A 14,908-nucleotide genomic window follows, 5' to 3' on the forward strand; every position below is an offset into this window, starting at 1 on the left:
TCCTGGAACTCACTCTGTAGACCAGGCTGGCCTCGAACTCAGAAATCCGCCTGTCTCTTCCTCCCAAGAGCTGGGATTAAAGGCGTGCGCCACCACTGCCCAGCAGTATAAAGATTTTTGTTTTGATTATTGTCTTTTGTTTTGCCATTGCTCAGGCTAACCTAAAATTGGCCCAAATACACAGCAATTTTTCTGCTTCATCGTCCTGGGTGCTGGTATTATAGAAGTGAACCCCACTATATCTGGCTTAATTATGTCTTTTAAATGAAACTGATAAGAAAGGAAAATGTACATATGTATGTGCATATGTGTGTGGTAGGAGGAAGTATTATATTGATCTTTCTGTTTGATAGTTTTGCTTCTTTTCATTTGTAGATTCAGGCATCATTTTGTGTCTTGTTTATTCCAGTACAACATTATTCCCCCTGTAGTTTTTGTTGTTCTTGTTGTCAAATACATTGTATTTTTGCATTAGATGTTTAAACAATACAATAAATTATCAATCACACAGTATTTTATTTTTACAGTGCTTAAAGATCAAACTCAGGGCTTTGTATATAATAGGGAAACTGGCTACCATTGGGCAATTTCCTTAGTCCTTGGTTCTTTGAAACTTGGTCAAGTCGGGCAGTGGTGGAGCATGCCTTTAATCCCAGCACTTGGGAGGCAGAGGCAGGTGGATTTCTGAGTTTGAGGCCAGCCTGGTCTACAGAGTGAGTTCCAGGACAGCCAGGGCTATACAGAGAAACCCTGTCTTGAAAAAACAAAAAACCAAAACCAAAACCAAAACCAAAAACATAAAATAAAAAAAGTAAGAGACTTGGTCAAGCTAAGGAATTAATCCTGGCCTTGAACTAGTTAGGTATCCCAGGGTAGCTTTAAATGTGCAATCCTGCTTCTCTTAAGTGCTGGGATTATAGGTGTGCCAATACCTATAAATGAATTTACTAGCCTCACCCCTTACCCCTGCCCAAGTACGTGGGATGTCATCCCAACACCTTCATTGTTTCTCATAAGAAGTTAGATATTATTTTATTGGAATTCCTTTATCCATGATATTTTTCCTTGTTGCTTTCAATATTTTATGCCTCGTGTTTGTAAGGATTTGTGTGTGCAGGTAAAAATGCATATAGAGGTTAGAAAACTATGTGAAGTATCCTGCCTCGTTACTCCTTGCCTTGTTTCTTTGAAACAGGATTTCTCACTGAGCCTGGAGCTAGGCTAGCAGCCAGTGATCTTGTCTCTACCCCTAACAGCACCAGGCTTAGAGATGTGCAGCCATACCTGACTTTTTATGTAGGTGCTGGAATCTGAATTCAGCTCTTTATGTTTGCATAGCAAGTGCTTTTATCCACTGAGCCAATTGATCTCTCAACATTCTAAGTATAGTGTGCCTGAGCTTGGACCTCTGTCTCCAGCCTGTTTTAAATTCATTAAATTTCTTACTTATATAGATTTAATGTTATTCATCAAATTCAGGGACTCTTCAACAATTGTTTCTTTGAACATTTTTCTGTTTATCCTTTAGGGACTCTTATTTTACGTTGTATATATGGCATATATATATATATATATATGTATATATGGTGTATATATATTGTTCCCCATTTAATTAACATTCTATACATAGTTCTTCATCCTGTTCACTCTCCTCAGATTGCATTAATGGAGATATCAGTCTATCTTGAGATCTGCTTACCATGACCTCCTTCAATGAAGTTTTCAGTTTGGTGATTTTATTTTCCTTCTTCAGAATTTAGTTCTGTGTGTTGTTTTACAATAATTTCTGTTTATAGATACTCTCTTTTTGAGACGTTATTATCATGCCTTTTTGGTTTTACTTAATTCTCCTTTGTGATTTTTAACAGTTTTTCATTCATTTGTTTTGCATGTGTGTGGGTGTGCATGTCATAGCACCTGTGGGGAAGTCAGTGGACAAGCTGTAAGAGTTGGTTCTCTTTCCACCCTGTAGGTCCTAGGATTGAACTCAGCTTGTCAGTGCTGCATGGAAGCAGCTTTCCCTACTGTACCATCTGGCTGGCCCTACTTGTTTATTTTTAATTAACATAGAAAATGTTGTCTTTGTCTATCCTCCTGCTCCCGTTTTCTCCTCTCTCTGCTTCCTGCTATCTTACCGTTTCATCCCTAGTAGTCCCTCTTTTTCCATTGTGAAACACAGCTTTCCTTAGTTCTTTCAACTTATTTATAATGGCTTTTTAAAAGTTTTTGTCTTCTAAGTTTATTGTATTATGATTTACCCTGTTCTATTTCTTTTCATGTTTTCTGTGTTTTCCTGAAAAGATGGACATTTAAGGTAGTTTATTATTGCAACTGTGTTTATTGGTTTCCCTCCCACCTCTGGGCCTGCTGGCTTTGTAACTTTCATGTTAGTTTTGTGACTTGGTTGGACTACGGTGAAGTCTATGTCTCTATATTGTGTCACTCTTAATATGGTTCCTTCAAGCGCACAGCCTTGAGCAGGGGCACTTATTTTAATCTCCCCACAAATGACTCTTCCAGCTGAGCTCTCAAACTATCTTGCCCTTTGCTGTCACTGTCATGTTTCTAACGAATCTTGCTGTGTGGGTGTTGCATCCAGTTATTAGTCTCCCTTATTAGTTGATATGTCTAAAGTATTTTTTATGTTTTTAATTGAAATAGAATTACATCACCTTCCCCTTGCAGCAAACCATCCTTCAGACCATTCTAGTGCCCCACACTATCAAGTTGATAGCTTCTTTTACTTTGATTGTATCTGCTATATAGGTGTGTGTACAAATATATGTGAAAAAACATGCTGAATCTTTGTGATGTTTTATATTCTATACTTCTGGATTGTTCACATGAATATTCTAATTACCTCAAATGACTGTTATGGCCAAGAACTGCTACCAGACCATTACTCTCAAGTTACACTGTATTGAAGAAATGAAATGAACAGAAATCTGAGGATGTACCCTTTGCTCTGAAGGTGAGCAAATTTTTAACAAGTGAACAATCCAGAGTTTCTTGACTTTCTCTCAAAATGAGAATACTTGTACTTAATAAGTCAATATATTCTTAAAAATTGAAGTCTGGTCAGTAAGAAAGATTGAACAAAAAATATTTCCACCTACCACAAACAACCAAAACAGCTTTCCTCACTCTATTCCCAACAAAAAACAAAAAAGTAGCAGGAGCTGAAGCATTTACATCTGAATTCTTAGCTCCTAAGACACTGCCACTACCCGCTTGAACTGTAGGTCTATGTACTCCATTCTTTAGTGTGCCCCAATTTATAATGTTATTTCCATGCACACATGCATATACATGTACACACACATTTACTCTCTAATAAGTATTTTTTTTGTGTGTGTGTCTTTTGACAAACTATGAACTATCTGTGTACAGGGTTTTATAGATGTTTTGTAAACATCAGAATCACTTGGAGCCTTTTCTCTAAAAACCTGAAATCAAATTATACAACCAAGGACAACTAATTTACCAGGTACTGTTCACAAGCTGTACACTGATGAAGGCAGGGCATCCTCATGACTGATGTTTATATATGAAGGCAAAGAGACGATCTCAGTCAACCTAATTTACCAGGGAAGAAAGTCTAATGTGCTGTCCACAGGAACAAAGTTCAATACTAAATCAAGATGACAGAAAGCATGTGAACTAAGTAAACCACCCAGCAGATCTCCATCCAAATCTGCAGATCACTCCTGCAGATATGCTACTAACTGGCAGAAATCCTGGGCAGTTCTCGCAATAGCTGCTTTTCCACTTTCTGGGGACAAAACCTTTACTGCTGGAGGGGAATTTAAGACTTGTCTTTTTCATTACTGTTTGTAAGCTCTGAGGAGTATTTGGAACAATCTAGGCCCCAAAGTTCCTTCTGTTGTAAAATTTCAGCCATCAATCTTGAATTATTTCTCTTGAAAATATGCCACTCCTACCATCATCTCCCTCTGCTCTCAGCCTCAAGTCCTGTTCTTGAAGCCTGCCCTAACCTCAGAAAAGCTCCTTTTAGCTGTCTTTTTCTATAGCTTATTCTCTGAAAATTTATAGCTGATCTACCTTTCGTTTACTGTCATAGTGCTGCCAGGCTCCTCTTAGCTGTTTATCATCAGTCTCTCCTTTTTCACATTGCCCATAGACTTGAAAATTCCCAATGCTGCATTACACATAAAGTCAGCACACTATTGAGATCTACAAAGCTGTGCTTACAGCCACTTCTTCAGGCATTACACTATACTAGTTCTCTGGAGCAGGCAATGGAGGCAGTAACTTTTCTTGTGTTGATACTTTGTTCTATGATATAAGGGGTAGAGGTGGCAGCTCTGGGTCTTCTTAGTTTGCATGTCCTGGTATGAAATCTTCACCTTCTCAGTGATCAGGGGCAAAACCATTCAGAACACAGAGTGTTGTTGTCCTTACTGTTGCCGCCTCCTAGGATAGAGCTTCTTTCTGTCCTATAAAAAATGTGCTGGGAGGAAAAGGGAAGTCCTGATCATTTTGATCACACTTGAGAGGAATAGAGCACCTACAACACCAGGACATGGTATCATCCTAGACTCGGCTGGAAAGAATCCCATCTTCTTGGCTACTCTGAATATAATTTCTGCCACTTGAGGCTAAACAGATTATGGCTCAGATGCTCCAGAATTTTACTTGTCTTATCACTATTTAGTGAAGTTTCCTGAACAGTGTTTTTCCATTTGTTATATAGCCTTAGGACCTTTTACAGGAACTTTAAATGGTTTTTAAATAGGAATTTAACCAGTTACAGTAATTTTTCTGGAAATAGGCTCTAAGGTGCTTGGGACACTTCTAGTTTGACACAAATATCCTTAAAATAAGCTATAATTCTTGGAACACATCTTACCTTCTGTATCTCACCAATGCTTTTGGTGTTTCATCCTTCAATCTGAAATTGGAAGGCCTTTGCCATAACCATCAGTTTCAGTTCAAAAAACATTTCAACTTTGAATATGCAAATAAAACTTAATTTAATTTTCTTTAGCAACATGTATTTTCTGGCAGGGAAGGGGAAAAAAAAAGTCTCTGACCCACCAAAACCTTAGTTTGCTTAGCAATTTGATCTCTGAGAACTTCAAACAAAGTATTAGAAAGAGGGGAGGGCTTTCATTTCTTGGATACAGGCAATTTTGATTCCTGGTGATGGTGAAGTTATAAGTCACATTTCTGAACTTTTTCCACACAGGCGAACTTTTTCACCTTCTATTTGTAATATTGACACTTACATTTAAAGGGTTTAATACCGGCCAATACCTGGTACCCTCAGGGATGGTTTGCAGCTGCTATTTCACAGCCGGATAATTATTCTCAGAGAAACTTATTTTCATAGTTAATGGGCCATCTGAAAGCTTACTTTGAGACAAGCTATACCTATTATTTTTATAAAGCCTCAGAGTTAAGAATTTTTAAAATTATTTTTATTTCATGTGTAAGAGTATTTGCCTGCATGTATGTAGCATGTCTAGTAACCACACAGTCCAGAAGAGAGTGTTGGATTTCTTGGAATTGGAGTTACAGGTGGTTATGAATTGCTATGTAGGTGCTTAGAACTGAACCTAGGTCCTCTTCAAGAACAGTCAGTGCTCTTAACCACTGAGCAATCTCTCTAGACCCAAGGATGGGTTAGAAAATCATTTTCTAAATATTTGGAAATAAGAAAATTAATTCATGACTACACAAACATGATATTTGAATTTATATTCATACATACAATTGTATTGGCACATGGCCCCTGCTCCTGTGTTTGTGGGTGGTCTGTGTTAGTTTCCACACTCCTATAGTTGAGTATAGTAGTCAGAATAGATATTCCAAGTTCTACAGAACTAAAATTACTGACCCTATGGTCCTCAAGATAAAACTCCCTTAGTTTGAAATGTGTTTTAGTGAGATAGTGTTGGTAATTTTTAATAGATTATTTTAAGATTCAAAATGTGATATAACAGGGCCCAACACAGTGCAAAAAGAGAATTTTGGGATATTTAAATTAAAGTAGAAACAAGAATGCTACCTGTATATGGCAGATTATAAGTTGTAAATTTTCCCACATTTTCTGCTTTATCTTAGATTATGATATTATGAAAATTTTCTCTATAATATATTTATTTTTTTAATTTAAAAGCAGCCTTGTCCTTTATTTGATATCCCTTTGGGGCACACAGTATACTTTTAAATTATCCATTTTGTATAATAATGCATTCATGTGAGTTATGTTAGTGTGAGTGCATGCAAATGATACCAGAGGTTAATGTCAGATATTTTCCTAAAGTGCTCTCCTCATTGTTTTGATACAGTCTCTCATTGACCTGGAGATCATCTATTTACCTATGTTAGCTGTCCAATATGCTTTAGGGATCTGCCTGCTTATGCTCCTCAGCACTAGGATTCTATACAAGGCCCAGGTCTGACTTTCATTTGGGTGTTGTGGCTCCCAGCTTAGGTTATTACACTTGTGCAGCAGACACTGTACTGAATAAACCATCTCCACAACCCCACAAAAAATAATTTCTATGCTAAATCTTTACTATATTCAACTTCCTGGTTACCTCTTGTATTAGGGTTTTACTTCTGTGAAGAGACACCATGATCAAGGCAAGTCTTATAAAGGACAACATTTAACTGGGAAAATATCTTTGCTAACCCCACATCTGATATAGGGCTAATGTCCAAAATATATAAAGAACTCAAGAAGCTAACTTCCAAAAAAATCAAACAACCCAATCAAAAAAAAAAAATGGGGTATAGAACTAAACAGAGAATTCACAACCAAGGAATCTCGAATGGCCAAGAAACACTTAAAGAAATGTTGAAAGTCCTTAGTGATCAGGGAAATACAAATCAAAATGACCCTGAGATTCCACTTTACACCAATCAGAATGGCTAAGATCAAAACCTCAGGTGACAGCACGTTCGTGAGGATGTGGGGAAAGAGGAACACTCCTCCATTGCTGGTGGGATTGCAAGCTGGTACAATCACTCTAGAAATCAATCTGGAGGTTCCTTAGAAAAGTAGAAATAGATCTACCTAAAGACCTAACAATACCACTCTTGGGCATATACGTAAAAGATGCCCCACCATGCCAGAAGGGCACATGTTCTACTGTGTTCATAGCAGCCTTGTTTGTGATAGCCAGAAGCTGGAAACAACCCAGATGTCCCACATCAGAAGAATGGATTCAGAAAATGTGGTTCATTTACACAATGGAGTACTACTCAGCTATTAAGAAAAAGGACATCCTGAGTTTTGCCAGCAAATGGATGGAACTAGAAAATAACATCCTGATATATATCCACCCCACTCACTAATAAGTGGATATTAGCCAAAAACAAAAAAAAAAAGCACAGAATACCCAAGATAAGTCCACAGAACTCAAAAAGGTTAACAAGCCAAAGGCCCAAGTGAAGAATCCTCAGTCCCACTTGGGAGAAGAAAGAAATCACAGGAGTGGGGAGAGAGGGAGGGACCTGGGTAGGAAAGGGGACAGGGAGGAGAAGAGGGGAATGTGATCAGGTATTGGGTTGGGGGAAAGGACTGAAGAATGTCAACAGACAACCTCAGGAGGTAGGAGGTGGGGGGACTCTCCAGAATGTACCAGAGACCTGGAAGGTGTGAGATTCTCAGGACTCAAAGGAGGGACCTTATATGAAACGCCCTACAGTGGGGAGAGGGAACTTGTAGAATCCACCTCCAGCAGGAAGACAGGACATCAAGTGGAAGGATGGGGTTGCCATCCCACAGTCAAAAACTCTGACTCAGAATTGTTCCTGTCTGAAAGAACTGCAGGGACAAAAATGTAGAAGAGCCTGAGGAAAAGGAAGGTCTACCGACAGGCCCAAAGTGAAATCCAGCTCAAGGGAAGGTCCCAAGGCTTGACACTATTACTGAGGCTATGGAGTGCTCACACAAAGGGGCCTATCTTGACTGCCCACGAAAGATCCAACAAGCAGCTGAGTCAGGTACAAATATTTACACCAAACCAATGAACAGGAGCTGCTGGCTCCTGTGATTGAATTAGGGAAAAGCTGGAAGAAGCTGAGGAGGAGGGCGACCCTGTAGGAGGACCAGCACTTGGCTACAACTTCTGTCTCTTAACAATCATTCTGCCTCCTCTTCTGTATCCTGAGCCTTAAGGGGAGGAGGGTTGGTAAAGACATTTCAGTTAGGATTGAGTGCTTCAAAGTCTCTCACTTTTTGCACATTGTCCAGTTATGGGTCTCTGTGGTAGTTCTCATCTACAGCAAAAAGAACCTTTTCTGATGAGGATTGAGAGAGAGACGTTGGTCTATTGGCATAGCAGTATGCCATCAGGAGTCATTTTATTGCTTTGTTTCTTTAGCAGAATAATAGTAGTAGGTTTTTCCCTAGGCCCTAGTCTCATGTTGTTGGCCACTTTAGCAGATTCCATCTCATGGATTGGGACTTAAATCCAGTCAAAAGTTGTTGGTTACCCCCATAACATCTATCTCACCATTGCTCCAGTATATCCTGAAGTCAAGTCACTGTTACAGGTTGTAGGGTTTAAAGCTGAGTGACACTGATGAGTAACTTCCATCATCATAAATGCTAGTAAGTGTTTGGTTGGGTACCAGCTTGACTTCTCCATGTTTGATGACATAAGTAAGCATTGTATTCAGCAGTATGGCCTTACTATCAGGTTGTGGAGAGCAGCTAATATCTTTGTCAATCTCCTGGGGGTGGTCCTTTGACCAACAATTCAACAAGATGTAAACTATTATTGGTACAATCTCCAGTTATTTTCAAACACAGTTTTACAAAGTCAGGCCCATTCTTTTTATTGTATATGTATGCTAAATTCATTTGTGTATGTGTGTGTATATCTATTGAGTATAAGAATATCATATAAAAAAGTATTTTAGCCTTCAATGTGTTAAAAATTGAGTACTGAGTTAATGCCTTTTAAAGGTAATGCTTATGCTTTTCAAAGGATCATGATTTTGTGTTAAAAATTGAGTACTGAGTTAATGCCTTTTAAAGGTAATGCTTATGCTTTTCAAAGGATCATGATTTAGTCAACTATAATTATTTTGTAGAACAAAAGATGTTGCTTTACGTGAGTATTGCTTCATGCTGTTAAATCCTTCAACAGATTTTGTTCACAAAAATGTTTAAAGTAAACATATGTATCAAAATGTGGTTCTTGTAAAACCATTTTTTTCACAGAAGTTAGTAGCACCTGTATTAAATAATCAACTAATGAGGACTTTTAATTTACACTAAAAACCAATATGTCACTTTTATAATTTTTGATGTTCAAAGGATCCAAGTTCCTTGTGGTTTGGAGAACAGGTAATAAGCTTATATGGTTTCTAAAACTTAAAACTCCAACATTTTTGCCAATGAAATTCAGAGGCAAACTACTAGTGATTTGAAATTGAGTGTTTTTCTGTTTTAAGCCTAATAGACTTGTAATGATATCACACAAAGTGTTGTACACCTTCTCTTTCCCTATCCTACTAGGTCTGCCAGCTAAGGGCCATAGCTGTGTACTTCTTTATCATTTGCTTTCTGAAATACTTTTTGTTTATTTTTTTTACAGGCATCTAGTGGAAATTATTATTTCATCCCATACACTGTGACACCATGTGCTGACTATTTTTGCTGTGAAAGTGATGCCCAAAGGAGAGCCTCAGAGTACATGCAGCCTAACTGGGACACCATCTTGGGCCCGCTGTGTATGCCCCTGGTCGACAAGTTCACTAGCCTCCTTAAGGACATCCGTGTGACTTCATGGTAATTTCTATTAGCTATTAAAATTCCTGGAAGTCTTGCAGAAATTCCCCTCTACTTTCATGGAGGTGGTATAAGGTATATTTTGAAGTGACCAGGATACCTAGAGAATAGGGTTCATTGGCTATCCACTTAGTCATCCTGGAATCCATCATTACCCCCTTAGTTCCTCACTAAGCTGAGTTCCTAAAATGAAGCCAGAAAAGAAGAGGACTGAAGTTTAGATGGTCAGAATTGGGCCTGGGGCTAGCCATGGTTCCCTATGTGACCTTGATAATGTAACTCTTCTACTCTATGGCTTTTTTCTCCTTTAAAAAATGGGAAACTTAGCCGGGCGGTGGTGCCATACGCCTTTAATCCCAGCACTTGGGAGGCAGAGATGGGCAGATTTCTGAGTTCAGGGCCAGCCTGGTCTACAGAGTGAGTTCCAGGACAGCCAGGGCTATACAGAGAAAACCCTGTCTCAAAATAGCAAAAAAAAAAAAAAAAAAAAATTGGAAACAACTTCATGGTTATTGTTAGAGCTTTTTCAACTCTAAGATTCTGTGTTTTCAGATAATTTCTGAACATAACTTTATGCTCTCAGTTATTCAGGTTCTGAAAATGCCAAAGCAAGGTCATTCTGACCTTAAGTTCTTGTTATAAGCATGCATTGAGTCAAGCTTCAACCAACCTGACCTCAGGATGTCCTGTGATGTTATCCATAGATTGACGTCATAGTGTATGGTGTCCACTCAGAGGTGGACATGTTTGAGTATGAATCCTGGCTTAGGTTTCATTGCTCACTGGGTAGCCTTGGAGAAGTCATTGCCTCTTTTGTAACCATAGTGCTCAATAAACTATACCTTTGGTGTTGTTAGTTAAAGGCAGGAAATTATTCTTAACTAGAGGATCCCCGCTGTTTTGCTCACAGCCAACTTAAAGGATTTATTTCCAGTAAGTTGTGTCATAAGAAGGATTTGTTCTTCTAAAACAAATGAAAATCCGAAGTACTGGCAGAACTGACTTGTAATGAAATGTCAAGGACCACATGTCATACTTTGGCTCAGATCATGGCACCCTGAACTGTGGAGGGTTACTTACTATCAAAGTGATGCATGAAAGTCACACTTATTAACAGCCTCTCACCTTTTCTGTCCTCTTTCCTTGCCTTGGGATGCAGACTTTAATGAGGAAGACATCTCAAAACCCAGTTGGCAGCAACAGAAAACAAATAAGGGTTCTTTGACACCTTGCTAGCTATTATTTTTCTTCAAAGGAAAAATTTTAGTGGAATTTACAGAGAAACCTCTCCTAATAGCATATTTTTAGGTCTAATAGAGAGATATATAACTTAAATCTGACAGAGGACTCATGTCTTGAAGAAATAGGTTCAAGTTTGTTTCTCATTCATTTAAATCCATGTATTAGGAGGAAAACAAACTGGGGGAGGGTTGTTTTAAATTCCAAAGGCTCAAAATATCTATTGGTGGACTCTGTCCTGTGACTGATGCCTGACAGTGGTTAATGAGGGGGTTCATGGTCCTTATGTTTAAAAACCTATGTAACAGGAATGGCAGGTAGGATTTTAGCCCAAGTACCAACACTCCTGGCAGATTTATTATCTTTATCTTGAGCCTTGTGCTTGGAAAGCATTTCCAAGTTCACAGTGATTAACAACATCTTCCCTGGTACCAGACACAGAAATGGTTACATACTATGTATCTGCAGTCTCCAACATGTCAGGTAGAATTTCATTTACATAAAAGTTACTGTTCTCATTATATTTTATTTTTAAGTGATTTTTCAGTTACCCTTGAAAGCAAGACTAAAGTATAACTTTTTATTCATTGGACAAACTAATAACACCTTAATGGTTTTTGATGCCTTTATAGTCTGCTGAATTGGCAGTGGATGTAACCTATCTAAATGACTCATTCAGTTAATAACAGAATTTTAAATACTGGCAGGACCTACTAATTTGCTCATCATTAGTGTAATGGCACTTGACAAATAAGGAAATGAAGAATGAAAGCAGTGGCCTGGTATTTTTATATCAGAACTCTTTCTGCAGGCTATTACTCTTATTTAAATGTTAATTGAGGTATTATTAGGAACATTGGACCAGGCTATGTGCTATATGCGCATTTATGTGCCACTATTCAGACTGAGTACCATCTGTTCTCATTTTATCTGTTATTTTTCCTTCTATAGAGTTGATTATTTAATTTACTGTTTCCTAAATTTATTCTTTACAGTTAGTTATATAATTTCAGCTTCTTGATGGGTTGATAGCATTACCACTTGGTAATGCCCAGACTCTATTTAAAATTACTTGGAAAATAGACAAGATATTTAAGTCAATATATAGTCATCATTGACTTCTGTACCACTAAATTAGGATTCTTCAAGTCTTAAGTATCACATACAAATATTGGTTGTATGAAAGGTTATGAAGACATTAAGGGGAGATTTACTATTTTAAATGTTTTTACATACCATTTTGTTGTTTAAAATGCTCAGAAGAAGCAATTTTGTTTTTACTTTATATTAGAAAACATTTCACAGAAAAATATAACAAGAAAAGATAAGGGTGGGGGCTGGCGAGATGGCTCAGAGGGTAAGAGCACTGACTGCAATTCCGAAGGTCCTGAGTTCGGATCCCAGCAACCACATGGTGGCTCACAACCACCTGTAATGAGATCAGACACCCTCTTCTGGTGCGTCTGAAGACAACTGCAGCAAATTACTCCAGAATGAGCGGGCAGGAGCGAGCAGGGCCAGACCGAGCACGGCCAGAGCGAGCAGGGCTGGCAGAGGTCCTGAGTTCAACAGCAGCCACACACATGATGGTTCACAGCTACAGTGTACTCATACACATAAAATAAATAAAATAAATCTTTAAAACAAAAAAAGATAAGGGTGACAGTTGTTTGTATGGCCTGTTGACAGTTCCTGGCATGGCCTTTGTATAGCCCTTGTTGGATTGCTCAAAAGTACACCAGCAGTTTCTCATCTCCTTCACCCTGAAAGTGCTTCCTGACTACTAACTGGGAACACTTAGACTATGAGAATGTTTCTAAAATGAATTTACCTAGGTTGCATGCCTTTTGGAGTTTTGTTTGGCTTTGATAATCTGTTGATAGTGGGGGAAATTAAATAATCATATAAGCTTGCTTCATGCTGTGTGTGTATGTGCATGTATGTATGTATGTAATTCTCGGGGGTTTGTACTGAAAATTCTATATACTGAAAGTTCAGCTTTTATTTTATTATCACTTACTAGTTTATTGCTGCAGTATGCAAAAAAGGTAGACATCATCTTATGTTTACTGGTGTAGGAAGGCTCAGGACTGGCGAAGGTCCTTATGTATTATTGAGAACCGTGCTTGCTTGAGTACTCAAGAGAGTCCTGGATGCCTGTATATAATCAGGGGTTTTTGTTTCTTTCTCTAGTGTTTATTATAAAGAAACATTGTTAAATGACATCCGGAAAGCCAGAGAGAAATACCAAGGTGATGAACTGGCTAAAGAGTTGACTCGGATCAAATTCCGCATGGATAACATTGAGGTTCTGACATCGGACATCATCATCAACTTACTTCTGTCCTACCGTGATATCCAGGTATGAAGTGTGCTTAGGTACGGCTAGCATCCTTACATCAGGAGTGTGGTGAAGAAGCTGTTCTAACTAGGTATGTAACCTGATAATGGGCTAGTATGTTATAATTTAGAGATAATTTGTCATATTAGAGCTGGAGTGAGCACTTCAACAAGAGGTCTTATTTGTAGAGAACTGCTTAAAATAAGAAACTAATAATTTATATTTATTATTATTATTATTCTCCAATTCTTTGTAAATGCAGATTCATTAAGTCATCTTAAGCCTCTGGTTTAGGTTTGCTGTTATTGTTCCTATTTTACTTTTAAATGAAAGAATTTGAGGCACAGAGAAATTAAGTAACCCACTCAAATTCAGAGTGCAGTAAAGTCAAGATTCAAACAGAAGCTGACTATAGCTTCATTGCCCTTGTTCCCAACTCTTCTGGCATCTCCTTTAAACCTTTACTTCATCTTTCTCTTTTTACCACCACTCATCAGTGAGAGGAGTTGTAGCTGGGCTATGTTACAGAACTAGAGAATAGAGATGCTTATTATAAACTTGGCATCAGAAGTTACTGAAAGATTTTGATACCTAGGTTATGAGGTGTGGAAATATGAGGGAGACTTGAGGATTTTTTCCAAATTGAACAAGTTTTAATAGTATCTTGAGTCTCTTCCTTCTGGAAGCACAAAGTCTAATATGCTTTACTTGTAGAATATTACACTACAGATACATGTTCTGTACATCTGGATGATGGAACCATCCACTTATGATCTGGACCAAAAACAGTGGTAGCTACTAAGGAACCCATGTCCTGAGTGACAAAAAAATATATATATATATAGCTACCTGCCTTTAATAACAGGTGGCTATTATGCAACAAGAAAATATGATTGACTTTTCTTGAAGTAGTTCTTTTTGGTTTTGGTTTTGCTGTTATTTGGAGATGGGGTCTTTTATACCCCATTGAGCCTTGAACTTGCTCTGTAGGTGAATATGACTTTGAACTCCAGATGCTCCTGCTTTCCATTCCACAATAAAGTGATTATAGGCATGTGCCACCATATCCTGCTCTTGAATGGTTTCTTGGAGTTGCTGGTTTCTTCTACCCTTCACTTCCTGAATACCTTCAGTTGTTAATTTTTCATTGATAGAACTCATAGGCTCAAAGTAGAGTTGGAAGGTTCCAGGGATATATTGTCTTCTCTTTTCTGAGGCAGCAGCATCAAGGTCTAAAGCCAGGTGTCAGATATCTGTAGGAAGATCCTCTCTGCTAACTGGCTAGCAGAGAGTTGGCCAATACCAGTAGTTTTACGTGTGGGTAAAGAGTAACTCTTTTCATATTGTTGTTCATCCTAAAGGGCTGCAAACCCCTCAGCTCCATTGGTCCTTTCTCTAACTCCTTCACTGGGGACCCTGTTCTCAGTTCAATGGATGGCTGTGAGCCTCTACTTCTGTATTAGTCGGGCACTGTCAGAGCCTCTCAGTAGATAGCTATATTTAGGTTGGCTTGCCCTTCCTTCAGTCTCTGCTCCATAGTTAATCTCTGCAATTCC

General features: G+C 38.3%; 1 protein-coding gene across 1 annotated transcript in view; it reads left to right on the forward strand.

Moving 5' to 3' along the window:
• Map3k15 (mitogen-activated protein kinase kinase kinase 15) overlaps positions 1-14,908 on the forward strand; it is a 135,287-nt gene that overhangs the window by 32,327 nt on the left and 88,052 nt on the right. The window contains exons 4-5 of the mRNA XM_031383342.1: positions 9,579-9,772; positions 13,205-13,373. Coding sequence (XP_031239202.1) covers positions 9,579-9,772; positions 13,205-13,373 — 363 coding nt within the window. The remainder of the gene's footprint in view (positions 1-9,578; positions 9,773-13,204; positions 13,374-14,908) is intronic.

This window comes from Mastomys coucha, chromosome X (genome assembly GCF_008632895.1).
Source record: "Mastomys coucha isolate ucsf_1 chromosome X, UCSF_Mcou_1, whole genome shotgun sequence".
In the NCBI taxonomy this organism is placed as follows: Eukaryota; Metazoa; Chordata; class Mammalia; order Rodentia; family Muridae; genus Mastomys; species Mastomys coucha.